The sequence below is a fragment of the Macrobrachium nipponense genome, chromosome 26 (genome assembly GCF_015104395.2).
Source record: "Macrobrachium nipponense isolate FS-2020 chromosome 26, ASM1510439v2, whole genome shotgun sequence".
NCBI classification, from domain to species: domain Eukaryota; kingdom Metazoa; phylum Arthropoda; class Malacostraca; order Decapoda; family Palaemonidae; genus Macrobrachium; species Macrobrachium nipponense.
Window position 1 is genome coordinate 75718530 of NC_087215.1, and position 27492 is coordinate 75746021.

At 33.8% G+C, this 27492-nt stretch overlaps 1 protein-coding gene across 15 annotated transcripts in view; it reads left to right on the forward strand.

Moving 5' to 3' along the window:
* The window catches only part of LOC135200451 (cystathionine beta-synthase-like), a 189514-nt gene that overhangs the window by 153785 nt on the left and 8237 nt on the right, over positions 1-27492 (forward strand). For 11 of the 15 annotated variants that reach the window (XM_064229113.1, XM_064229111.1, XM_064229108.1 and 8 more), the window contains exons 2-13: positions 6432-6520; positions 8671-8777; positions 9586-9723; positions 10805-11019; positions 11334-11480; positions 12134-12266; positions 13291-13383; positions 15188-15371; positions 16261-16395; positions 17562-17755; positions 22504-22518; positions 27347-27424. In XM_064229113.1, the coding sequence (XP_064085183.1) occupies positions 6492-6520; positions 8671-8777; positions 9586-9723; positions 10805-11019; positions 11334-11480; positions 12134-12266; positions 13291-13383; positions 15188-15371; positions 16261-16395; positions 17562-17755; positions 22504-22518; positions 27347-27424 (1468 nt within the window). In that variant the 5' untranslated portion in view covers positions 6432-6491. Of the gene's footprint in view, positions 1-1355; positions 1454-6431; positions 6521-8670; positions 8778-9585; positions 9724-10804; positions 11020-11333; positions 11481-12133; positions 12267-13290; positions 13384-15187; positions 15372-16260; positions 16396-17561; positions 17756-22503; positions 22519-27346; positions 27425-27492 lie in introns of those variants that run through there. The other 4 variants (XM_064229114.1, XM_064229101.1, XM_064229100.1 and 1 more) reach the window with 4 other exon arrangements.

A 27492-nucleotide genomic window follows, 5' to 3' on the forward strand; every position in this document is an offset into this window, starting at 1 on the left:
GGTTTTTATTTTATTATTATTTTTTCTGCCAGTTTACGAAGCTTATAATCCTCTCTTCAATACTGCCTTCATCCACTGGTTCCTGGTTCTTATGAAGCGCTCACTCCACAAACGCAGTTGCGGGTACTACACTATTGGCGTGAAGCGCAGAGCTTTATTCCATTTTTATTTTTTATTTTTTTTTTATTCGTATTCTATTCCGTTCTATGTCTTTATTCCTGAAAAAAAAACTGGTCTTTTCCTCTGCCCTGTTCACGTTTTAATGGTTTTGTTGTGATGTTTCTCGCTTTATGGTCGGTAGTCTTCCAGTTTGACTTTGAAATATTGGTCTCATTGTCAAAGGTGGTGAGGCTTCACATAGACAATGAGATTTTTAGTCCCATGTTTAATTAAAAAGCATGCAGGTTATTTTTTTTTATTACTGTAAATTTTTGAAGTCGGTGAAATGGTTTAGTCGCAAATCGTAGCGTATTGTGATTTTTTTTTTTTACAGTAAATTTTTGAAAACAGTGAAATGATTTAGTCGCAAATCTTATTGTTTTTTTTAATTTTTTTTATTACTGTAAATTTTTGAAGACGGCTAAAATGGTTTAGTCGCAAATCATAACGCAATGTGAAGTATTGATTTTTCCAATAGTTGGAATGTAGGCCTACACTTACAATTACGCCCCCAATCTATATAGCATTCCCAAAAAGTGAAAAAACTGGATACGGGAAGGGTAGTATTATAGAAGGCATGACTTAAAAGGGCACTTTTCCTTTCAACAGTTTCGTCACAGTTTGGCGATCTCCAACGAAACGTCATTGTAGTTAGACCACAAAACAAAAAAACGTTTTTGCTCAGTTGTCTCCTACATAACTTTTCCTACCTCGCTTATAGTTCTGTAGACTAAGTAGTGATAGAAAGCTTGAGATTTTCTATACCCATAACCAGCGGAATCTTTCCCCCATCCTCTTTCATCTGTGTCATCTCTAAATGTAGCTCCAATTCATAGGTCTGATGTATTTGCTTGTAATATGTAGAATTGTTTAAACCAAGTTGTGTAGTCTTGAAATCACTTCTCCTTAAAGTTCTTGTGTTATGCCATACGCAATTTTCGAAAGCTTAAATAACTGATTAAAATGGTGGTTAATTATGCTTTTAAAATATTCGACTGATTGAAAATTAGATTGACAGTGTCTGTGATTGTTGTTAATTTTTTTTCCAGTCTAACCCAAGAGTTCTAGGAATTCTCAGAGGTATCTACGGAGGTATACCTGCCTATGAGAAATCCTTGAATTCTCCCTCCATTTTCATCCCCCACCCCCCCTCCAGTACCTCTAATGTCCATTAATCTCTCTAAGAATAACCCCCCCCCCCCCTCACCCTTCTTTCCCAATACCCAAAAAGATCACGAGACAAACAGATTACGGTTCTTTTTTTCCGTTTCTTATCCCACAGGAGGACGAACCGGTAGGAAGGACATTTTGTGTGTGTGACACTCTCTCTGTCTGTAATTATATCCGCTAGCTCTTTCTCTCTCTGTGTCTAAAGTGAACCAGGCTGTTACAAAGCGGAATGAAAAAGAATAATGATTCCACTCTTTACTTTTTTTTCAGTGATATTGCTATAAATATTATGTTTTGAATGGATTCTAAGTGGTTCTGTTTCATTTTCTGCTCTGCTTATGTCATTATTGCCTCTGCGGGGAGATAGGTCTATAGTCTAGGATTGTATTTTTTCTAGCATATTTTATTCTTCTAATAATTTCCCCTTTTTGTGCTTGGGTTGACAAAAATAATTTACTAGTACAAATCTTGCATTTTTTAATACTACGGCTGATATTTTTCCGAGCTTAGACCCTGTACTTCGATATTTAATTTTTCCAGCCACTTAATAATATTTCTACATTTCAATAGAGCCCTTTTTGATAAAATACGGTTGTTAAGTGATCATCTGTTTGATATGGATAGAGGGGGGAAAACAATAATGATTTCGTTTAGAAATACAAAAAATAGAAAGCGAAATGTTTGCCATGAATTTGAGGACATAAAGTAAGCTTTTCATATATCCAGCAAATGCTACTTTTTAATTCCTTTTGCACAAATTCACCCTGCTGAATCCTGGACTGGGCCCCCTCTTCAAAAATTAGTTAGACTAGTAAAAGCAAAGAATACCAATGATACAAGATGTCATCTGAAACCTTATCGAATCCACCGGGGGCGGGCAAGAACGGAACCGATTTTCCCAGGTTTATTCATAGGCCTAAGTCAGTTCATGCCCTTAGCAAAATCATGGCAGCATCAATTTACTCACTAGTCTTTGGGATTTAAATGAACTTTTAAATTAGGCTTTTTTTTATTCAGAGGGAACTTTAATAGAGAGTTTTATTCATGGGGTTTTTCCTGTTTATATTCGATCGCAGCATGTACCAAAGCTTGCGGTGCTGAGAGCCTTCGGTGTTCTGCTGTTTTTGGCCCGAGTGCTGTGTGTGTCTTTTTTCATTGCCTGAATTTTTGCGGTTTTAATCTGCTAGATTTTTATTATATTAGGAAATCTTCGTGTTTTGACGCAGTGTATTGTGATGATATAATCTGCATTGTCTTGTTTTAGCCAATTTTTCCCAATTTTCCCAATGTTGTGATTGTTGTGGCTTGAGTGGTCCGTCAGAGGAGTTCTAAGGACCCCACCACAACAGTCATAATGGATTTGTACAATCAGCTTCAGCCTTTATTATTATTATCATTAATATCATTATTATTATTATTACATCCTAAGAAAAGAATTTCATTTTTAAATGTCTTAAAATATGGCCTTTCTTGATGAGTGTTCATACATGACATTGTACAGAGGGATGTTGATCTGATAACTTCCTGAATTACTTCTTGACTGAGACTAGAGAGGAGACACCGACTAGTTATGAACTTTTGACACTTCTTATGTTTATGATTTATTCATTTATTTATTCATTTGAAATTCATGATTGCATCGTCTCTTGAAGAGGCCTTCAGAAAATGTGCAAATTACATTGTAACTAGTTTTCAAGTACAACACATTTTATTATTATTATTATTATTTTTTTATATTCAAGAATAATTCAGTGAATTATGTTTGAAAACAAATGACAAATGTAGACTTGTACATAAACGTGATGCTTGACGTAATTATTTATTGTACGCATTACTGTAATATAAGTAAATGAATGGTAATTAATAATAATTATCGGTGCAGTCTCCTAACTAAAAGCAGCAATAAAAAGTATTTTGACAATGATTGCAATTCCAAAACTTGAGATTCATTTGTTGAGTAAATAAAAAGTTACCAATACTCTCTTAAATGCAAAGTTTCAGAATTGATTTAATAATGATAAAAAACTACTTTTAATCCATAGTGCGAGCTGAAGTTATAGAATTAATAAGGATGCTAAACTTATAAAGAAAATCAATTGCTCTATGCATGTTTGTAAATACTTCTTCTTTTTCCATGTTAAGTTTGTGTAAATTTACAGCATCTTAAAGAGTTTAGTGCTAGTGGTGAGCTCTGCATGTTTACTCTATTGAACGTGAAGTGGACATTAGCTAGCTAGGCTAAATTTCAAATTTGTTTTAAATACTTGTATGGGAGATCATTTTTGTATGATTCTGACTGTTTTTAAAACTTGTTAAAAGACTGTGTATGCGTATGTATGTTGACCGTATACTTAAAGGTAGTATTATTTTTTTTTCAGTGTTACACATATCGGTGCAATTAGGTTCTGAGGTCATTCCCCTTCTTGCAGTAGTCAGTATGCCACATAATTCGTTTTGTTTTGAAGTGAAAATGAATTTTTTTTATGCCGTAATGTAATATTTCACTTAATTGTACACAAGTCACCATTAGAAATTTGAACGTTGTAGTACCATTTTAACTTTGTAGTACCATTTTAATGGATGGAATAGCCGGTACGTTCCGCGTCACACGGTCAAGGTTTGCAGTCACCTTATTTGCGTCTAGTTTTCTTTTTGCGACGGAATTTACGTTAGCTTATCCTATATCAGACGTTCACGAACAAGAAGAAATTTTCCCGCCAATGTAGAGAGTATATTGTAAAAGATACTTGAATTTAGAACCACCAAATTTAAAAGATACCTGAATTTACAGCCACAAAATGTAATAGATACTTGAATTTAGAACCACAAAATGTAAAGGATATCTGAATTTAGAGCCACAAAATGTGAAAGATAATTGAATTTAGAACCACAAAATGTAAAAGATACCTGAATTTAGAGCCACAAAATGTAAAAGATACTTGAATTTAGAACCACAAAATGTAAAAGATACCTGAATTTAGAACCACAGAATGTAAAAGATACCTGAATTTAGACACAAAATGTAAAAGATACCTGAATTTAGAGCCACAAAATCTAAAAGATACCTGAATTTAGAGCCACAAAATGTAAAAGATACCTGAATTTAGAGCACAAATGTAAAAGATACCTGAATTTAGAGCCACAAAATGTAAAAGTACCTGAATTTAGAGAACAAAATGTAAGACGATTACTGAATTAGAGATACAAAATGTAAAAGATACCTGAATTTAGAGCCACAAAATGTAAAAGATACCTGAATTTAGAGACAAAATGTAAGAGATACCTGAATTTAGAGATACAAAATGTAAAAGATACCTGAATTTAGAGCCACAAAATGTAAAAGATACCTGATTTAGCAGACAAAAATGTAAGGATACCTGAATTAGAGATACAAAAATGTAAAAAGATATGCATTTAGAACCACAAATTAAAAGGATACCTGAATTTACAGCCACAAAATGTAATAGATACTTGAATTTAGAACCACAAAATGTAAAGGATATCTGAATTTAGAGAACAAAATGTGTAAAGATACATGAATTTAGAGCCACAAAAATCTAAAAGAAAAGATAACCCTGAATTTAGAGCCACAAAATAAAGAATACCGAAAGGTAAATTTAGAGAACAAAATGTAGAGATAAACCTGAATAGGAGATACAAAATGTAAAAGATACTGAATTTAGAGCACACAAAATGTAAAAGAATTTATACCTTTTGAACAATTTAGATACACAAAATGTAAGAGATACCTGAATTTAGAGATACAAAATGTAAAAGATACTTGAATTTAGAACCGCAGAATGTAAAAGATACTTGAATTTAGAACCGCAGAATGTAAAAGATACTTGAATTTAGAACCGCAGAATGTAAAAGATACTTGAATTTAGAACCGCAGAATGTAAAAGACACTTGGAAATGGGGCTCGTATAACACACTACTTAAATTCCGCCGTATTTTCAGATTAAACGTAGTTTTTTAAGTTTGTTGATAAGGGAATGAATGTGGTAAAAAAAAGAAAAAGAAAAAAGTTGGATAGGAAGCGAGTGCCGAGAAACTGATAGAATTTATATAAATAATAATCATTAAGTAGTCTTTAAAACTGAGTGTTTAGTCATTAAACTGCATGTTTGCTTTTAGACAATCTAGATAACTGGACATGGACTTTCTGTGCATTTTATGTGATAGTGACTTTATATAAACGCTAATAGCTGGAAATATTTTAAGAACTTAAAACAATTGTTTTTTAGAATTACTGTCATTATTGGTTAACAGTTTTATTAACACGACACTGTATTCTACTCAAGACAGTATAAATATTTGTTTTTGTTTGGTTTTAACTGACAAGGGTAACTTGTTATTCAAATTGATTCAGTATTGTAGTACCTACCATTTCACTAATCTGACAGTCACCAAAACCCTATAAACACCTATATCTTGTTCGTAATTTCCATTGTTCTCTATTGCATTTCATGTGATACTTTTTATATATATATATATATATATATATATATATATATATATAGATATATATATATCTATATATATATATATATGCTAAACCGGTACTGGCTTTAATCCAAGTAAGTAATAAGTTTAGGAGATTCTTTATGATGTCGTTGCCGTCTTCATTAAGCATATAGTACTCAATAATCCTAATCTTACACATTTTTCTTAAGTATTGCTTGTTTTACGTGTACGCTGTTCTAGTCTTATATAGTTGTAGTTCTTTGATAACGAAAAGAAAACCGAATTCGCTCTTGGTTTCATCTTTTCGTATCAAAAATCCAGATTCGCTTTCCATTTTTCCCTTTTAGTAAACCAAGTTCGCCTTGGCTCTACGTTTTCATACATCAGAGAACTATTGTCTTCCTGATTCTTCATTTGATAGCTTTAAAAAAATACTTCTCCCGTTGTTTATCCTTTCAACAGCTTTTAAACAATTCCCCCTTGGTTGCCCCTTTTTGAAAACACGATATAGTACAGAATTCATTCTGTTCCAAATTAGACCTTACTCTGTTCAGTTCCCGATCGCCATTGGGAATACCGAACGCGTTTCTCATTTGTTTCTTTTTCCCCTTTTTCGCTACGTCCCTCCTGCGCAGACTTCAGCCGCCCCTCCAGCTCCTGCGACCAACAATCCTCCAGCTCCTCCTCCACAAAATATGGCTGCGATGGATAGCACATACTTAAGGTGAGTTTTGATTTTGAATGGCGTCTCTGTGAATGCTCTTGGTTCGATCCGAGAGGGTTTTCAGTTTGGATGACGTCATTTTACTTTGCGATAATCTTGTGTCTGATTTTTGTTTGGAAAACCCTAGTTTGATTTTGTGAACAGTTTCATTTTTATATTTTTTATTGCTAGATAACGTTTGCTTTATCTGAGAGTTTTCTGTATGACTAATGATTATTGAAAGGCCTTTCGGGCCGAGGGATTTAATTTACTTTGTGAAAATAGTTTTGTATTCGGAAAAATTTGTTAATAACATTTGATTTATGTGACAGTTTTTGCTTGATTAGTATACTAATTTTCCTCACGAGTTGTACATTTATTTGAAATTATATTTTGGAGGGATAAAATTTGCCTGAGCTGGCAATACAGCGTGAATGGCATGCACTCAAGGGTAGAACTTTGTGGTTAGTTAGCATTTAGTCCTTTAGAATATTCTGTTTGTATAGCAATTACTTGAAGTTAACCCAGATGTTTCTTTTTTTTATGTTGTATAGCACAGCACTTCATGTTAGAATTGGTCTGTGTAGATGGCACTTATTTTGGGTGAAAGTGTGTGTGGTTATACAGGATTTACGAACTTGTGTTAGAATTGTTAGATAGTACCATTTACTTATCGATATAGACTTGCTTGGATAGCATTTTTGTGATACAAGCTGTTGTAAGCATAACATTGGCCTAATGACACAATTTTCTGTCTAGATAGCACTTTGATTAAGGTAGCTATTTACTGTATATATAGATAAAAAACCTCCTGATGATACAAGCTGAGATCTCTGTATATCTAGGTTATCCCAATAAAAACCAGTGATTTAACAAAACCCAGACCTTTTAAGTCAGTGATGTTTCCTGGCCAGCCTGCCCAAGAGCCTAAATATCTAACAAATGGGGAGTCGTATGCAAGAGCAGTGAATGGCGCAATGTTTGTACAAATTTAAAAGATTTAATTTGTTTATGACTGCATAACTATGGGGCGTTTCCTCATCGTTCAGTTTTTGACTTGTCAAAAAATTAACATTGTATTTCCTAATGTAAGCTCTCCAAGTGTAACTTTCTAATTTAAGTATGGCAGCTTTTTTAATTACCGTATATTTCTGCGTACAAGACAACCTTTAAATCCTCAGATTCACTCTGAAAGTTTGAGGTTGTCTTTTACTACCGTTCTAAAAATCAAACCTTGTTACCTACTCACGTGAAAAGATTCACATTATGAAATAAACTGATAATAGAGGTAATAAAACTATCTTTACAGAATATATTATTATTGGCATATCTTCATAATAAATAGTCTGTTCTAGGAATAATTCCATATAAGTGAAATCAACTTTTAAAATCTCTGCGAGCCCAGCTGAGAAAATGTAAACATCGAGTTTTGGTTTGCTCGTATTAACCTTTATCTTGAGGTAACCTTTCAGAATCTTTAATGGTATTGTAATTACGGTAGGAATACCATTTAGGATAACATGATATTAATTTTTCTGTAAAAAAAATTATTATCACTTATTCAATTAGAACAATCAGTCATGCGCACGTTCTAGGTATATTGTGGTCATGCGAACGATCATTATCGTACAATATCGTATTGTCATTGGTGATGAAACGTAAACAAAACAATGGTTTCCCTTTTGACGACGTAAGTAGAAAAAAACATCATATAGAATCGGCTTTGTTGTTTCGTTTATTTTGAAGTGTAAGGGATACAGCATTTGTAATGACATCATGTTTACATAACCAATATTTCATAAGATACTAGTTGTTGCAAAAACTAAAATATAAACAGATGGTAATTGTAATTTAAACAGGCGTCTTATCTAATACTAGCTACAGGAGATAAATTCGTGAAAATTGGCCATAATCTTTGACCTCGTCTTAGCTATCTAAAGGTCGTCATATACATGGAAATATGCGGTAGTATTGTGTCCAGTTTTTACTCAGTTTGATAAATAGCTGAATGTTGAATTTTGATTTGCATGCTTTGAAGACATTGCTTTTAGCAGAATTAACATGAATGTTTCAATATTGTAACGTGTGCTTAGGAGTGACTTTCCTAATCTCTAACGTGTGGCTTGTGTTTGTCATTAATCCATTTGATCTCTTCCATGCAACATCCTTAGAAATGAAAATCTAAGGACTTACGACAATATCCTCAACCATATAGGAAACACACCACTTGTCAAGCTCAACAACATCCCCAAAAGCTTTGGACTGAAATGCGAAGTCTGTAAGTAAATGTGAAAGGTTTGTCAAAATATATATAGCTATTCATTTATATACCTATACTCTTTTTTGTTCCATCTGTCCACCCGCCTGTGGTGTATGCGTATGGTAACACTGCGTCCCGGGCTTTAGATAGTTACGCTATGTGTAAGTTTTAGGTAAATAAAAGGATATATGGGTGTACATTTGCAATTGAAAAGTGTTTTAATAATTTACTGTATGCGAATTACACCGTTAATATTCGAAATAGGGTAATGTTATTATTGTTGAATGTAAGCTAAATGTAACTATCTAAAGCCCGGTACGCAGTGTTACCATATGCAAACACCGCAGGCGGGTGGACAGATGGAAAAAAAAACCGAGTATAGTACATGTATGTGTAGGTATGTGAGGTATCTCTCTTCCCACTCTCATTCAGATACTAAGTACAGTACAGTACCTCAAAAATTCTTTTTTTATGTTAGTTGTATCCTCCCATGTAATTTACATGCAATCATCTAAGCACTGTGGTATTAAAAATAGACAGTGGTTCATCAGTTTCACTCTTTACAACACCACTGCAACAAAAAGATGAAATTGTTTCTTGTATCCCTGGATACAGCACTGAATGACCTAGTGATCCCGGTGCCTCCTTTGGCCTAAAACCCAATATTAACCTATATAACACTCATTGCAACCTCGGATGATATGATGGTAATGTGTATAGGTAGGCCCATATAGTTTTTCTTTGTAATGTGTATTGTTGCGTATGCATTGGCAAACATATATCCTTATACAATAGTATAATGATTAATTTTTCGTTTCGTTTACAGATGCAAAATGCGAGTTCTTCAATGCAGGAGGCAGCGTCAAAGACCGTATTGCACTGAGAATGGTTGAAGACGCTGAGAAGAAAGGCCTTATCACACCTGGGGTCTCTGTGCTGATTGAACCTACATCTGGCAACACAGGTTAGTAAGCTTGCGGATATTTTTTTTCTAGACCTAAAGGCAGTAACAGTGGATGACTGTCATTATACTGGAATTAATAGTAAACAGTCATATTCATAGTGCTGTAGTTACTAATTTCAATAGAAATTTCCTTTTAGCTCATCTGTGATACATTTGCTATACCTTGGAATGTGTGCTGCATAATGGCTTTTTGAGATTGTTGAAGCAATTTTTGTGAATTGATTTTTTTATGAGGAAGCTAAATAGACTGTACCTCTAGGTGCTGCTGTCTGAATGATTAGGATAGTTTCATTAGCAATAGTACTATAGTCTCAGTATTATATTTAGATATCCTTTTTGCTTGAGCTGTGAGGTTGAAGATTAGGACACGTATATGGAGGAACCATATTCTTGCTGAAAGGAAAATATGCCGCATTTAGTAAGTAGCTGGCAGCAGCCAATTTTATTAAAGTAATTCTAGGAATTGTTTATTTGATCTTTTAGGATATATCTAGATAATTGTGTGTGCTTCTTAATGTAAGTGTGTGTGAAATGAAACTGATACTTTTTGCCAAAGATTAATTTTTACCAGGATTCAAATTATGTACTGTACTCGTACCACGTCTGAAAAGGTTTTTGGTATACAGTAGTACTTGGTTTTTGTCATCAGCAGCTTATGCTCTTTTTGTGGTTGATTGGCTCAATTTGCCTCTGTAAGTAAAAAATAATCCATTGCTTAAAAAGTACATCAGTGTACCCAATGTGATTGCTGATTAGCATTACTTAGTAGTGTTAATTGGGAATCACACTGTATAAGTATGTAGTGGCTTAAATTTAACATGAAGAAGCCACTATTTATGCAGTATGTATATACTCAGTGTGATTGCCAGTTAACATTACTTAGTATTTGAAGATGCTTAAACAACTAATCAAGGAACCTTATATCAATCATTTTTTTTATTCTTTTACTGTTCAAATTTAGTAGTGAGCGTTTATTTAACAGGATACGTAATAAGAATTTTTATTGAGAAATTTAGGAAATTAATTATGATTTTTATATTTTGCAGTCTCCTTCAGTTACATTATTTTCTGTACACTTCAGGCATTGGTCTCGCCCTTTGTGGAGCAGTTAAGGGTTATCGGAGCATTATTGTGATGCCAGAGAAGATGAGCAATGAAAAGGTGGATGTCCTGAGGGCTTTGGGGGCGGAGATTGTGAGAACGCCTACCTCTGCATCCTGGGACTCCCCCGAGTCTCACATTTCGGTGGCCAAGAGACTCGAAAAGGAGATCCCCGGAGCAATTATCCTAGATCAGGTAATTCTCTCTCTCTCTCCTCTCTCTCTCTCCTCTCTCTCTCTCTCTCTCTCTCTCTCTCTCTCTGCTTGAAATGATGAATTTAGAAATGAGGTTAATTGTGTTATTGATAAAATACTATTTAATATGTATACTAATTGTATATACCATCCCTCTCCTATTATGTTTATACCTGTGTACTGTGCTAAATATGTTCATCCAATAGCTTCCCTCTCTCTCTCTCTCTCTCTCTCTCTCTCTCTCTCTCTCTCTCTCTCTCTCTCTCTCTCTCTCTCTCTCTCTCTCTCTCTAATGATATTAATTCATTTTACCAGTACAAAAATCCTGGCAACCCCATGGCTCATTATGAAGGTACAGCAGAAGAGATCCTCCAGCAAACCAATGGTAATGTGGACATGTTTGTTGCTGGTGCTGGAACTGGTGGTACCATCACTGGTACTGCAAGAAAGATAAAAGAAAGGGTGAGTTATTTTGTTACATATCTTTTTTTTTTATAGGTGAGTGAGTCAGAGAGTTCTGACATGTCCAATTTAGCAGTTCTCTGGTATTATAGCAATATTTTACTAGAAATAACGCTAAATGGACTTATTTCACGGGGCGACACGGCTTCCTCGCCCAGAAATAGATTTTTCCTACGTCAAAATCCCTTTTCTTGGTAGGAAATGAAGCATAGTTTTAAATTTGTAGTCTCCTTTTTAAATACTAGTATATTGTATTGTATTAGCTTTTTTCTAACAAGCAAAGGAAGTGTGGGAGCCAAGGGTAATCTTGTATCTTAAGGCTTTTGAGATTAAAATCCAATTTAAATGTGCTCTTTTCATAGATACGGTGTATTGTTTTGCATACTCGATGAAGAGTTTCTATCTGTGTCAGAACTTGACCACTCATCTCCTTTTGCTGATGTGTATATTGACCTCCTTTTTTTGTAAATGAAAGGCTCTTCCTTTTTTGCTATTTAACTTATCGCAGGGCTTATGAATAACCTGACGAAGACGGTCACTTACTTGGTTCCACTTACATTGTTTCATTTACTATGGTATCATTAGAGGCCAACTTGACATGTGTTTTAGGAAAAGTCACGTTAACTCTTACTTTTAATTCTTTCCTTTTTCAGCTTCCTGATTGCAAAATTGTAGGAGTAGATCCACAGGGTTCCATCTTGGCAGTACCAGAAGAACTCAACAAGACAGATGTTACTCAGTATGAAGTAGAAGGCATTGGTTATGACTTCATTCCAAATGTTTTAGGTAGGTTTAATATTTATAGTTTTTTTATATATGTACGTACTGTATATTGACAATGAACTATATGCACATTTTCATGTAAATGAAATTTTGACGAATTAAAACAGTATGATAAGACCTTTTGTTATACGGAATGTTTTTAGCATTTACTTGTAATACTGGGAGGCAAATGCAAATACGTAATCCGTAATAGTATGTCTATATTTTCTCCTAAAGGCTCAATTTTACTTAATCTTAAAAGAAAACATGTTTTCTTTAACAGAACTGGAATGAGATTCTAGAATTAAGGTAAAACTTTAGGTCCTTCATGTTCATGTTTTGACATTTACCATTTGAAGTTTCACATAAAACAAAAATATTGAAACCCTTCCTACAAATTCATTGCTGTCTCTCTCATATGTAGGTGTGTTACAGTTCCTTTTGGTTCCTCCTCTGAGTGATATGAGAAATACATGTACATCCTGTATACTCAATGAGAAATGAAAGAGAAATGTTATGTTAATACTTCTCTGAAAACTTTATAGATAATTGTGATTCATAACATTTTAAGTAAAAATGGGAAATTTATCCAACTGGACCTCTAGTTTTTCTTGCTAATACTTTTGGAACCTAATTAAAAAAAGTCTCTTAATATGGCCACTAAATTTTTGCCATGCCACTTCATGTGCATTTTTGCTGTGTCTCTTGTATCGTGATTGTTTTATAGCCTGAGGGATAATTATTCCTTTTTATGGCTTAGAGCTTCTGCTCCTTTTTAGGAAAAATTTATTTAATTTTAATGCTTCCATGATTTTAATATTTTATAATACAACTGGTATGTAACTTATAGTACTGCGCATACTGGTTTTCTTCAACTTTGGCTCATGATTTGCATTTGTTCTATACATGCCTGATCTTGAAATGGACTTGTTTTTGTATGGACTATTCATTATCACAATTATTAGATTGTTAGTTCTGTTCAAGTATTGTTATAGATATGATGCTGCTTACACTCTATACATTCCACAAATTGATTCCTAACTTTCAGATCGAGATTTGGTTGACACATGGATAAAGAGCAATGACAAGGACTCCTTGATAATGGCTCGTAGACTCATCAAGGAAGAAGGTCTTCTGTGTGGTAAGTATTATTTATTTTGTCTCATAAGATATTAGGGATAAGAACAGCATGAAATCATAAAATAACTTGCTGTTCACATGTTATTGTATAGTTTTGGTCATACCTAGCCGAACATGTTACGTTAGATTTGTTACATAAGGAAACTGTCAGAAGTAAATCATTCCATGCACCAAGGTTCTTTGACGGAGCCATCTGATGGTCTGACCCCCAGCTTCATCTTCCTTTAACTTTTTTCTTTTTTCTGAGTTCCCTTAGATTCATTGTCAAGTAGTTGTCTTAACCTCTTTTAATTCACCCTTGCTTCATTTTTCACCTTTGTCAAGATTTTAAAAATTAGCTGTATTGTTCTTTTAACTCTACCTTGCTTCATTTTTCACCTTTGTCAAGACTTTAAAAATTAGCCGTATTGTTTTTTTTAACTCTACCTTGCTTTAGTTTTCACCTTTGGTAAGATTTAAAAATTAGCTGTATTGTTCCTTTAACTCTACCTTGCTTCAGTTTTCACCTTTGGTAAGATTTTAGAAATTATGTGTATTCATTATTTCCCATCAGATATTCTGGGTTATTGTGCTATTTTTACTTTCCTGAAGCCATAATATAGTCTGAGTTGATGCATTGTTTAAATTTTGTTTATTGATGAGCTTCTGTTTATGTGTCTTTGTTTCATTGACTTAAAAAAAAACTTCCATTCATGATGATATTGTTCTTTGTTTTTGAGTGAGTTCAGCGATGGATTTTGTTTTGACTCGTAAGCTTTCTGCATTTTCAAATATTATCATATATATTTGTTTCTCTGAAGTTTTAGTTTGCTCATTTTATTTCTGTCACACCATTGTTCATACCTAAACAATGGGTGAGTGATTCTATATCTGACCTGTTGCTTCTGTTTGAAACACTGTACCTCATGAGGTTCTAAACTTTTCATCACCAAGTTGGATTATGGGACTCAAAATCTATGTTTCTACATAAATATAGTTTTTAGTTTTTCATCTACTTTTTTGCCTGTTTGAGAAAGCTACCTGAAAGTATTATTTAAACTTATTTGGGAATCAGTAATTATATTCCAAATTCCAAAGAAGGGAGTTGGGATATATTGCAAAGAATATTCAGCCATCTTACACTTATTACAGAGTTTTACTTTGTCAGAAGAATATAGTGCCATATAGAAATTCAGACCCTGTCTTATCATGAATGTAATTTTTTATTATACCTAAAGGTACTAGTTCCCTCAAGTACTGTTGTGATTCTATATGGAAAGGTTGCCTTAAGTGCTATAATATTACTAAATTTTATCTTTTTCTCTATAAGGATTGATATTTTTCCTGTATTTTTCATCTTTTGTTACTATTATTATATGAAGGATTAGTTTATCCAAACCTCTGAGCCTCATAAAGGCTCTTCTCAGGCTGGTTACTATCATCTTTTGTAAGTGGTTTACAAGTTTTAGCCTACAGATAGTTATCTCCATTTACATTTCCTCCATTGTGTCACTCTTATTCACAAAACAGTCAGCTCCCCATTATGTAATCTTCTAACCCACATATTGGAAATGCATTTGTTGCATCCTCGTCCTTTAGTACTTAGGTCCCAAGAAGACAGGTTGGTAATTCACGCACTTTATCCTGGTACATCAATTAAAAGTAAGCAGACCCATGCGTCTGCTGGCGTCACAGTTCGTGGATGGCGGGAGATCGCCCAACGACAACTCCCAGAAGGTTCAACATCGTAGAATGAGAGAGTAGTGTTTCTCAATACATTACACTATTGAAAATGTTACTTGAGGTATTTGTGTGTGCTCTTTCAGGTGGTAGTTGTGGTGCTGCCATGCATGCTGCTATGGTAGCTGCTGCAGATCTAGAAGCTGGACAAAGATGTGTGGTAATCTTACCCGATTCTGTACGTAACTATATGACGAAACATCTGTCGGACAAGTGGATGGAGGAAAGGGATTTTATCAAAGAAAGTGAAGATGAACAGAATAAATATTGGTAAGACACCTTTACATTTGCATTGTGCTGTAATCTGTATCATAATGTATTTTTTTTGTTAACTTGAAACGTCCCTTTAGTTTATAATTAAGATTTTATGATTTTCCAGTATCTAAAAGACCAAGGAATGTTGCCCTTTTCAAAAGAGATCTTAAATAATAGTGACATTTTCTTATATGGAAATTTACACTATTTGAATGGTAAACACATGACAGTAAAAAGATTTGGTTTTCACGAGTCACAAATTTAGAATACTGTACCTCCAACAAATCAGATTAAGTTTCTCTTTGTGAAGTGTGGGTTGAGGAAGGATTTGTCAAAGAAATTATCTCGACAAAATTATGCCTTATCTTTTCTATGATCTGATTATGCCAATGTGCATTGTGGCATATTACTGCACCACCAATAATGGCAGTTTGTGTACTCTTGTCAATTTATGTATGATTAGTATTCTTATGTCACTTCCATGACTAAGCCCTAGTTTTTGGGAATTTTGTAGCGTGAATGTTGCACCTGTTCCTAATGTTTGTATAGCTTTGCTTGTTAAAACAAAGTAAATTTGGCATAAAATTCTGGCTATACATAGTATAATGGAAAAGCGGTTGAATTTGCCGTGTATGTAAATGGATTTTATGAATGGTTTCACTTAACTTACGAACGGATATTGACTAATTGAAAGTCGGTTGCCTATGGTATTCTTGGTTCATTATACCAAGAAAAGGCATATGATGGATGATTTATGAAAAGAAAAAATTCTTGCAGATAGTGAATTTTGTAGTACTACAACAGAGAGCCATGGTCAACAAAACCTTCTACCACAAATCAAGTGATGCTAATTTTTCTTTTTTCTTTCCATTATGATATTAAACTGATTTTACTACTTTTTCAGGTGGTCTGGAGTGAGGGTGTCAACACTTCCTCTCCCTGCTCCTCTAACAGTATTACCAACAATTGCTTGCCAAGACGCCATTGCTATAATGCAGCGTGAGGGATATGATCAGTTGCCTGTCGTAGATCAAGAGGGGTAAGTTCAAAATTTGTGATGAAGTTTCAGAAGATTCAGCTGAGAAGTATTGTACCAATACATCCAAAGTATTTACTTATACAGGCAGTCCCTGGGTTACGACGGTCTCGGCTTACGACGTTCCGAGGTTAAGGCGCTTTTCAATTATATTCATCAGAAATTATTTCCGGTGTTACGACACCTAGAACACTGATCTGGCAGATGAAATATGACACCAAAAATGCAAAATAATCAATATTTAAAGTTTTTTATGAAAAATGCAATAAGAATGCAGTTTACATAGTTTCCAATACACCCAAAGCATTAAAAGTAAGGTTTTCTTAGGATTTTTGACGATGTTCCGTCATAACCCGTGGACTGCCTGTATTAATTTCCATATTGCATTACATTGCTTGTTTATCTGCTGCCTTCCTGTAACTGCAAATTGATCGTATGAAATGAAGAGAGATTCCCAGATACTGTCTACTGCACTGAGTTATAGTGTGGGCTAAATGCGTAAATAAATGGTACATTGTGTAATGGGATGGGCTAAAAAATTTCTGGATGCTGTGCTCTAAGTCTACATTTTAATATTTTATTAATTGAAGTAATTTAATGAGAAAAAATTTCTTTTTTATTTATAAGATAATATATTATAAAGTGTTTTACATGAAAAATTTGGTAATATTTTCATTTTCATATATTTTATACACGAGTACTTAATAATTCACACTTTATTTTGGTTTAGAAATATCATATTAAGTATTTGACAACAGAGAAATTAAAGGATTACTGATGTGATGTAGTGTAGGAGGTACATATGAAGAGAAATGATTTTAATCAAATCATATTTTATGAATATGCTTTCCACTACCTAACCAAGTTTTCAGTAGCAACTTAAGTTTCACTCCCAGCCTCTAAATTGCCATTATAGTACTGTCACCTATTTGAGGATGTGAGCATAGTCATGAAAGATTGATCAAGGCTCTTATGATGCTTGAAGCAGTAGCCCAGTAGTGACAACAAAATTACTCAAGCAACCAGTTTTCTGTTGGATGATTGGTATAAAAATTTTTATTCAATATAGTAATGTGATTGGTGTGGTTAAACCTTCATAATTAGCAGATTTAGGTCTGATACCTATAGCTTCACAGTTGCAGATTCTTAATTTCGTAAATTGTTTTCAGAATTATACAAGGTGTAGTGACCTTAGGATCTTTAATGGCCAAGATGGTGTCTGGCAAAATTGAAGGCTCTAGTCCAGTACAACAGTCGCTGTATTCACAGTTCCGTAAAATCAAGCTTAACACAACTCTTGGCAAACTGTCGAGGATCTTGGATCGGGATCACTTCGCCCTTGTTGTTCATACACAGCGTCTATGTAAGTTTCAATATTGAGATTTGTAACATAATTTTCAGATTTTTTTCAGGTATAGTCAACATCCTACTTACGAACATTCAAGTTACGAACATTCAGCTATACAAACATTCAGAGATATGAACAGACAGGGTCGAAAGTCCAAATTTTGCTCAGCACCCCTATTCTGCCAGTAAGAATTGTTGCAAAGAACAGAAGAACATGAGGAAGAATAACCTGTTCCTGTGCCCCTTTCTTGATTATCTTGAATATTCTCATGATTAACTACCACGTATTCTTACAAGTTAAAATCATGAGAATTCTTGTTCATACTCGGCAAAATATTCCTTCTTATTTCTATCTTCCCAATTTAACTCATTCTTTGATGAATAACCATTTTCTATATTTCCTATCCCTATAGGAAATCTTTTGTATGTATTTTTGTCAATATAGATGGCAGTGTGTGTGCACTGTTTATTTTATGAACTTCCAGTGACAGACGTTGCTACTGCAAAATTCTCTCAAGTTCATAACTTTCAAAGCATGGAAAATGTACTAAATTTTGAATGTTGCATGAATCTAAATTTTATTTTCTTTTTACCTTTCTGTCATCCAAATTATTTATAATACTGCATGATTTAATAATGCAGTGAAAATAGTATAATCTATGACTCTTGCATTAACTTGGAAATGCAAACATCTAAAAAAAAATTATGCATTATGTACTGTACATATTAAAGACCAACTTGCGAACAATTTAAGATATGGATGGCCGTCAGAACGTAACTTGTTCGTAAGTAGGGTAGTGACTTACATATTTCAGGTGAAATGTGTGCTACCAATATGGTATCATTTTAGGTTATTGGTTTGTGAGTGTTCTGATTTACTTTGAAAATAACCTGAGTGCAAAATTTAAGAAAGGCATGCATCATAGAAGGAAATATATATGGGGTGAAGTCCCCTAAAACGCTTAAAATATGGACAGTGGCAAATATGAATATATTGATAATCAGGCCTTGTTTTGCCAAGTAAATTTTTTTTACAACGTGGTAGTAAATCATTCTTACATATTACAAAGCTGATTATTTATTTATGTGCTTGAACGTATTCAAGGTCATTGATTTCAAGTGATCTGTAGGTCTGATTTGGTAAGTATACATGTAGTACTTGATACGTATGCAAAATTTACATTCATTTTGTTGAAGATTCATAAGTAAAGTAGGCAAAATGAACAGATGAGGACCAAAAGGAAAGGATTAAATTTTAAATGTTGAGAAAATAGAGTCCCATTGCCTGGGTTGATAACTGTTTGGGTCTAATGGGATTTGGAGCTAGTAAATGCCATTTAAATGATGACGAATTGGTAAAATTCAAGGAGTACAATAATTTTTAAAAATTTTAAACTCCCACCATATATGATAAGTCATACATATTCGTGTAGACTTGTCAGATAAGTGGTCTCTTTCATAGTGGCAACAGATTTATGTTTTTAGAATTCAGTGTTGAATAGAAGATGATATGCATAAGACTAAGAAAAAAAAACCAGTTCAAAGTTCTGATACAGGAGCTGTGAGGAGCCAGAGAAAAACACTGAAGCCCAGTTTTTTGTTTAGAGACAAATAGTACCATACAGTATTGAATATTTCAAGAGGGTAGAATAACAGTATCACTGTGCCATCCTGGTCTGCTTGAAACTTTACCCAGAAGGGAAAATGATGTTCTCTTCAACAAGCTAGTTCATCCTCCTTGACCTACCCCTCTCCTTAATGTTTTAGAGTCATAGGTAGGGTAGAACCGTGGATTCACCTAAATGATAATTGCTGCAGAAGTGATAATTACAGTGAGGTTGTATTGGAGGTTTCCATCTACAGAATCTCTTGAAATCTACTTTTCATTAGAGCAGGACTGAATTATAACATGTTTCAGTCAGCCGTCCATCAAGGGAGGAAGATGAGTTACTATTTCCATAGCTTATGAAATGGATGAAGGAGGTGTAAATATGAAATTAGCAGTTCTGATTATGATTCTGATCAAAGGGAAGGTTAGATTGGAGTAATGATAGAAACATGAAACATGACAAACTTAGAATTTGCAGATGATTCTGTTTTAATCAGCAAACCTAGTTTGATTGGAATTGCATGGGAGGACACCATGAAACTACATGTGCAATTTACCATATAAGGAGACCCTTGCACATGGAATATAAGTAGTCCTAAGATGGCTGTATATTTTAAAATCTCATTAGATGCCAGTATCCTGAGGATCCGGGCTGAAGCATCATAATATTGATGTAGTAACAATTCTCCCATTTTGCTTTTTGATCAGTTATACCAACTTTTATTCAAGGCCAGCAGTCATTTCTTTAGTCAAAACTTAAAATAAAAATTAATGCACTGTTACTTTGTGGAGTACTTATCAGGTGTGATAGGCCAAGTCTGAAAAAAAACTAGACATCAACTCTTGATCACTAAGCAATTGTGAAGATTGTATTGTGTAACAGTGGTATAGATAACAATGTCCTAAGACAGCATTAATGTAATTTAAATAGGATTTACTTATACTATGCTTTACTTTGTATGTGGGCAATTATCAACTCTAATAGGACATCCCAAGTACGTACTTAATACCCAAATGCCTATTGAACATCAAAAAGTACTGTAATTATTTTTAGATTCAAGTTACTGTGCTTGTATAAGGGCTGAAACCCCTATATTTCTCCATCCTCTGGTAACATTGTCGATTATTGCTGGCAACATTCGAACTGGTCGGTTGATCAGGTGTAATATTTTTTGCGAGAGGCTTTTTCAGAATAGGAGACAAACTTTCTGACATGATTTTACAGAAACTGACCTTGGTCTTTTTTACCCAAATGGTACAGACTGTTTAGGGCTTTTTCAGTGCTCAAAACGAGAGAGCAGATTTGGTGAGAAGTGGCTTTGGATGACTGTATCAGCCAAGGATATGTCAGCCAAAGACTGACCTCAACAACCTTGTTGCATAGTTGAAGTGTGTCTCAAGCACTGGTTAAGTTTTTTGTTATTAGACAATTTCAAACTTATTCACTGAAGATGTGACAAAATTATTTTTTGAAATTTCTTGTATTACTTTCTACCAGCATTTTGTAAATTGCATTGATTCTTGGCTATTTAAGGTAACTTTGGGTCTTCGTTTGAGTCGCCACTTGCCAAACATTGTTTATCATTGTCAGCAAGTTTATGAATCATCATATCAAGAGCAATCTTTTCAGATTATGTTAGTTCTTTGTGGCATGGATTCTCTTATCTTATAGAATAAGGGTTGGCATTAGTTTCGGATGTAAAAATGACGAGTGCAGAAAATCTAATGTATATATGTATGCTGGCTACATAGTGCTTTGTGGCGGGGTGTGGTTTATCTTCCTAAGAGTTCTTTTGAGCATCTTGCCAACTTCCAACCTTTTCTCTTACTCTTTATCCATCTTATTTTCTCTCATCCCACTTGGTCAAAACCTTTTACTCACTGTTCTTGTGCTCAATTAGGAGAAAGTCCTCTGATACTGCTGTATACATGTAAGCATAGAAATTTGAAGCTTTGAACTCTATTACTACTTGATAATGATATAATTAAACCTCTTGAATGAGATTATAAGTTCCTTCAGGAGTAGAAGGTAAGGGATGCAGGTAATGGGAAATTATTTTTTCCAGCAAATTGAAATGAACTGAATGGCTACCCTGTAACTGCATGTCGTGTTACTTCATTCAGTTTTCTCTATAACTTCAAAAGTGCTAATAGAAGTTATGTTACATTGACAACCTTACATCATTGACTGGCAGGAGTAGTTGATTATTACTTTGGAACTAACATTTTGGCTGTAAAAGAAAAGGCATACTAGTATATGTAGTAATAGGTTTCAGAAGTAGAAGCTATAATCTATTCATGGATCATCAGTAGATTGGGCTGAAGAGTGTGAACCATAATTGGTCATAATAAAGTATGGGAGTTATGCTGTATCTGTTTAATTGCATTACTGACTAGCCTATTATTTTATGAAAAGCTTAGATTTCTAGAAATCTTAATTATTTAATTTCTTTATTCTATGAAATTTATCATAATGTTAAACAAGTTAGTTTGACTAAATTCCTCGTATTAAGTGTCATATTTAAGAATAATATTTGTGGAGTTTTACTTAACTAATGGATAGGAATAAGATTTAAAAATTTCCATGAGACCAGTTTTATGGGATATTTTTTGTAAAGAAAATGTCATGTTGGTGATTCATAGTCATTGGTTTGTGTCTAGCAACTTTTTTTTGTAGAGATATTACAGTATTTAACTTCATGTGATGTATATACGTATAGTACTGTATATATGTACAGTAAGTGATGTAATTTGTTTCATTCTTAGTTTGATCTTATTAAGCTACATATTCAGTAGTAGTCATAGCTAAAAATTAAGCAGTTTTGGCATTATTGTCTTCATTAGTAAAAACATTAAGAAATTATAAGGAATTGTATATTTTAACAATTTTACTTGTGTACTTTACATGAAAGGTATCAAATTGATTGTTTTATTCATGACAGTTGACTTAAAGAGATTTTAGTGTACTTGATATAATATCACACTGGTTTTAAGTCCTAAGTGTTTTAAAGGAATTTATTTGCATTCTAACACCTTGCTGCTCAACTTCCTTGGTATCACATCTTTTTGGGAAAGTGAACGTGTCATGACGATCGGTGAGCTGATATTATTGCATAACTTGTAATTTATCTTTTTCACTACTGCCCATGGAGCAGGTCTAGGATCTGTCGGTAAGATTTCAGTTACATTTGTGTTTACATTCTTGCTTAAGTTTTGATTTAGCATTAATATTAGAGGGAAACTTGACCTTTTCTCTATAAAGTGTATATTCAAGAATAAATATATTGTGTATTGTGGAATTGTTGTGTGTCATAGCTCAAGAGTAAAGTCAAGCTTTCAGTGTTGCTTGATCTTAAAGCTATTTATTCCCTGCAGTTATTTCTGTTTATTCATTTTGGCTGCAACTTCGTAACTTAAAAAACAAATGCCTTTAAAGGAACAGGAAATTTTTGGTATAGAACTGTGTATTGCTAATGGCCTTTATTTTTTTTTCTTCTTTTTTGCTAAGCTTCATTCAGATACAGTATTGAGCTGGGAAGAATAGCTCAATTTACAACATTTTATTTTTTTTTCACTAATGGCAGGATAGTTTAGCAATTTATGAATTTTCAAAATAATTACTGTAAAGCTCACCATACGTACTTGAAACAAGATCTGTAGCTACAGCATATCTCGGTAATTCCCTGAAAAATTTCTTCCTTCAAAGTTTACCCAAGCCCCTACTACATCACTATACATTCTAGTAATCTTGGTAGCGCGCGCACACACACACACACACACGCACACACAACCACACACACCACACCCACACACAACACACACACACACTCTCTCTGTTGAAAAATTCTTGAATTAGATACCACATAATAATTACCAGCAAGCATTGCACAGGTATCTGATGGTATTATGACAATGAAAAAGCATTAATCTCTGTTGTTTCACACAGTCATTATGTATAGGTAATCAGATCAGTAGGACTTCATTTGTATAGGGACACGGTATATCTATTACTTCCAGTAGCAGTTTCCTTTCAAAGGTGACTATGAATAGGCTGAGTCGCCTAAATGATAGATTTTGACACAGTGTCAGCTTCTAGTTGGTTAGCATTTAAATCCAGAATTATATTTGGAGACCAATTGTCTTAACAGATAGTAACATAGTTGTCCAGCAAATTTATGTATAGGATCATTCCAGTCTGTCATTTTGACCCAGACGAGACATCCAGGCTCTTGAGAATGTGACTGATGCTCCTTTTGTTATTGACCAAGTCCATTTGATATTTTCTGAATGTCAGTCTTCACTGTTATAAAAGCAGAAGGACCATAGAACAAAAGTACTGTAGATTGCAAGATTTTCCAAAACAAGAATGTTTTACAGTGATTGGGAGACCATTTAAATTTAAAATTCATTCTAACAGAGTCATCATCCTGATCTTGGCTGGCACATTTTGACATTTCATATTATGTATTTGGGAGGGTCTCTTGAGGTTTTTACTCTTTCTCAATGCAGGCAAGCAGAGTAGAGATAAATGGAAAATATAATTACCATTCTTGTAAAAGAAACTACTCTATTGGTGTTGGGTGCTTATTTTTTATGCAATGGCTGGTGTCAAAATATTCATTGTCAAAAACTCTGCTTTTACTTATCTTTTATGGGTTAATATAATGAAAATATATCAGTGAGGAAAATTGCACTGGCTTTCATGTAAGATTTTAAATCTGTGGATGATAACTTCTTTTTACAGCATGAGACTGCTGTTGGGTAAGAAAATTGTCCTTATTTCAAGATTCCTGACAACAGTGTAGATCTAGAAGGAAAAATAACAAGAAAAGGCATATCTTACATAGTAAAGGTTGGGAAAACTAACAGAAGCCTTCAAAGGAAGGGAGGGGAATCTGTGGGTAACTTAGATCATAATGGCACTCCATTTGCTTGGGTACCCACCAAAAGCATAATAAAGGAAGATGAAATAAAGGCACTTGATCACTTTTGGCTTATACTGAACTAATGAATGTAAACTGATAGTCATATCTAGGATTAAGTCTTGGCTACATCATAGTTCTCGTGAGGCTAGACAGTGTTTGGTTGACATCTTTCTGATGTACATCATCCAGAGACTTTTATCACCAAATCTAATTTTGTGCAGAATGCACATCAAAGAGATCCTAGATGTCTTACATTTGTGTGGAGAAAATGTAAATAGATTTTTCCCATTTAAGACATTTTTGCTTATTTTTTTAAATGCATTTTCCAGATAAACAGAGATTGTGTAATATGGAGGCTTTTCCAAAAGGATTTATAAATGCTTATTGCAATAGTTGCTTGTCAGTCTCTTTCTTTCTATTATAGTAGTTATTGAATTTGGTAAAAAAAAAAATCCACCTTTTAAAGGCTTATAGAGGTACTGGACCTCAAATTTATATACATTCCTTCTCACAGCCAGTTTGCTTACAGACAACTGTTCTGGTGGTGCCTTTGTACATCAAACTAGTACAGACAGCCTTGACAAAGTTATGGTTCTAGACCTGTTCAAACTTTTTTTCTTTCTTTTTTTTGTGACTATGACTAAAGTTCTTACATTAATCTTCTTAACTTCAGCCGTGGGCACTTCGTAGTTGATCTCATTCACAGCTTTTTAAATTACTGGTAACCGAGAGGTTTTGTTAATTATTTTGGTGATCTTGGACCTAGCATATTTGGTTTTCTTTAGGGCAATGTTCTGTCATGATTGTTATTTTTAGTCTTTTACTAGTGACTTTCTTTATAAATTATATTACAATATGTATACAGATGCTGCCATTTGATACAGTTTACGTATTTACCTCCTTCCAAATGCAGAGGAAAGTTGTTAATTGCCATATTGCAGATCTGAATGTTTTCATAAAGTGGTGTAGTTAAAATATGCTGATGAACTACAGCAAATGGAAGAGTATTGATTAACTGATCTCTCACCTTGCTTATGTACCATGATTCCCTATTCATGAGATACACCATATTGGTACTTAATAAATTAGAATATTTAACAATGCTCAGTGTGGTGTTACCTTGACTCTAGCTTGTTTCACATCACTTGGAAAGTATGCCATATAATACAGCTAGAAAACTAATGACTGATTTTAAGGCATCTGCTATAACATTAATAGCATACAATTCATTTCTTTAATTCTGCTGTACTCATTCTGCCTTCATGTCAGGAAACATATTGATCTTTTGTTTGTAGACAAGTCTTGCCCAAAATGGCATTTTCTCTATACCAGATATGTAGTGATAGCTGATTTAAACCACTGGCAGAAGATGTCAAGGTTAGCCAATTTCCTTGAGCTATCTTTCAAGGGTTCTTTGAATGTTTGTCTTCAAAAACTAGTGCTTTCTGTTCAGTTTGCAGAGGATTAGCATCCACCCTCTGTTTTGATGCCATGGTGTCATACAGTCAAGTTCCAGAATCTTTTTAATTCTGTTTGCTGTCAAACTAAGGAATGGTCCTCCAGCCAGTATTATTGGTGCTGATATGTAGATGCTGAAGAAAGGCTATTATTTTGTTGTAAAGTGCCACTCACCTTACATTAATATGTCTGTCTTGCTTTACAGTTAATGTACTGTATACACATATTTTTCATTAACAGTATGGTACATATTCCAATTTGTCCTGTTATCCTGTCAAGTTCAGGCATATTTTTCACTGGAAGGCTCCTTTAAAGTTAATGGCTATTTAATCTTGTTCCGTTTTGAGCACCAATGATAATAGGGAAAACAGCTGCAGTCATGCATATTGATAATAGATGCAGTGCTAAGAGTAATCCCAGGTTGGGAGTGATGATGTTGAGCTAGACTGCAGTTTCATTTTGTGAATTCCCAAGACCTGTCATCTAGGTCTTTATGAAGACCTAGTATGATCTTTGGTACTACCTGTTGAGATTGTCTCCTGATATGAATGAAGTTCTAATTATTTTTTCCTAGAAACCTTGCTGTTTTTTGCCAAAAATATTTCGTTATAACAAAGTTGCAATTATGCTCCTTGCTTTAACTGGCTTTTGTTCTGCTTTTATTAAAGGAAGTATTTTCCTTATTCTCTGAAGGTAAAGAGTATCCTGGTTTTAAATTTAGTTTTTATGGTAAATTATTATTATACCATGTCATTATGGAGGTGAGAAGTCTTTTTATGTAATTTTGGAGGTTAATGTTTGGTATGTTTTCTGTCACATGAAATGATTTCTTGTGCTTTTTGGTGCATGTTATTGAAAAGTTTCCAATATTAACCCTAAACCTCATGAGGGGTAATCAGCTAGTTGAGATTGACATATATTTTGGTTATAGATACATTTTTAATTATTAGTGCAGTATTTTTTGTATTGCTTTGTTGTTACATTCTCTGTGAGCAGCGTTTTGTAGAAGTTTTGTAAAGTTGTTCTCATTTTCAACTTGAGATTTTTGTAATGCTATTCTATACAGTAGTTACCATATCTTCAATGATTTTGCATTTTATGCTATTAAAACAGGATACTAAATATTTTTTTACATATCTACTTTTTTATTATTGATAAATCTTTTTAAGTTATGGGTCTCCTTCAGATATAAGTTACATTCTTGTATATACCTTTGTGCTTTCATTTGATACTTTTTTTTTTTTACCTCATATTGTTATTGCTGTACAGCATAGGAAGGTGTTGTGTCTGTGGTGGAAAATGAAGAATTGATTAGTGAGCAGATATACAGCATTTTTTCCAGCTTGTTAGCTTTACAAATATCAACCCTAACATTCAGTGAATTGAACTTATGCATTTTATTTGTATTGTTGCAGCATAATTGCATATACAAAATGATGTAAAATTTGCCTTTATAACCTTGTTGACAGTGTTGAGCTATGTTTTTAGTTTCTTTTTTTGATATAGATGAATTAGAGCTGGTGATGGTATTAAAGTTAAACTTCACACAGTAAATGAGGATAAGAAAAAACAGATCATTTAAAGTGACAAACTTGTTGCATACCATTCATGACAGACCATGAGGAACGAGAATCCGACGTGCCAAAGGAAACAGCACTCAGTCCAGGCCAGAACAGTGCTCCTTCTAACAAAGGTGGGGATGCAAATCAAGAAGATATAAGATACCATTAGTTAGACGTGTGAGAAGACATACGCCATACT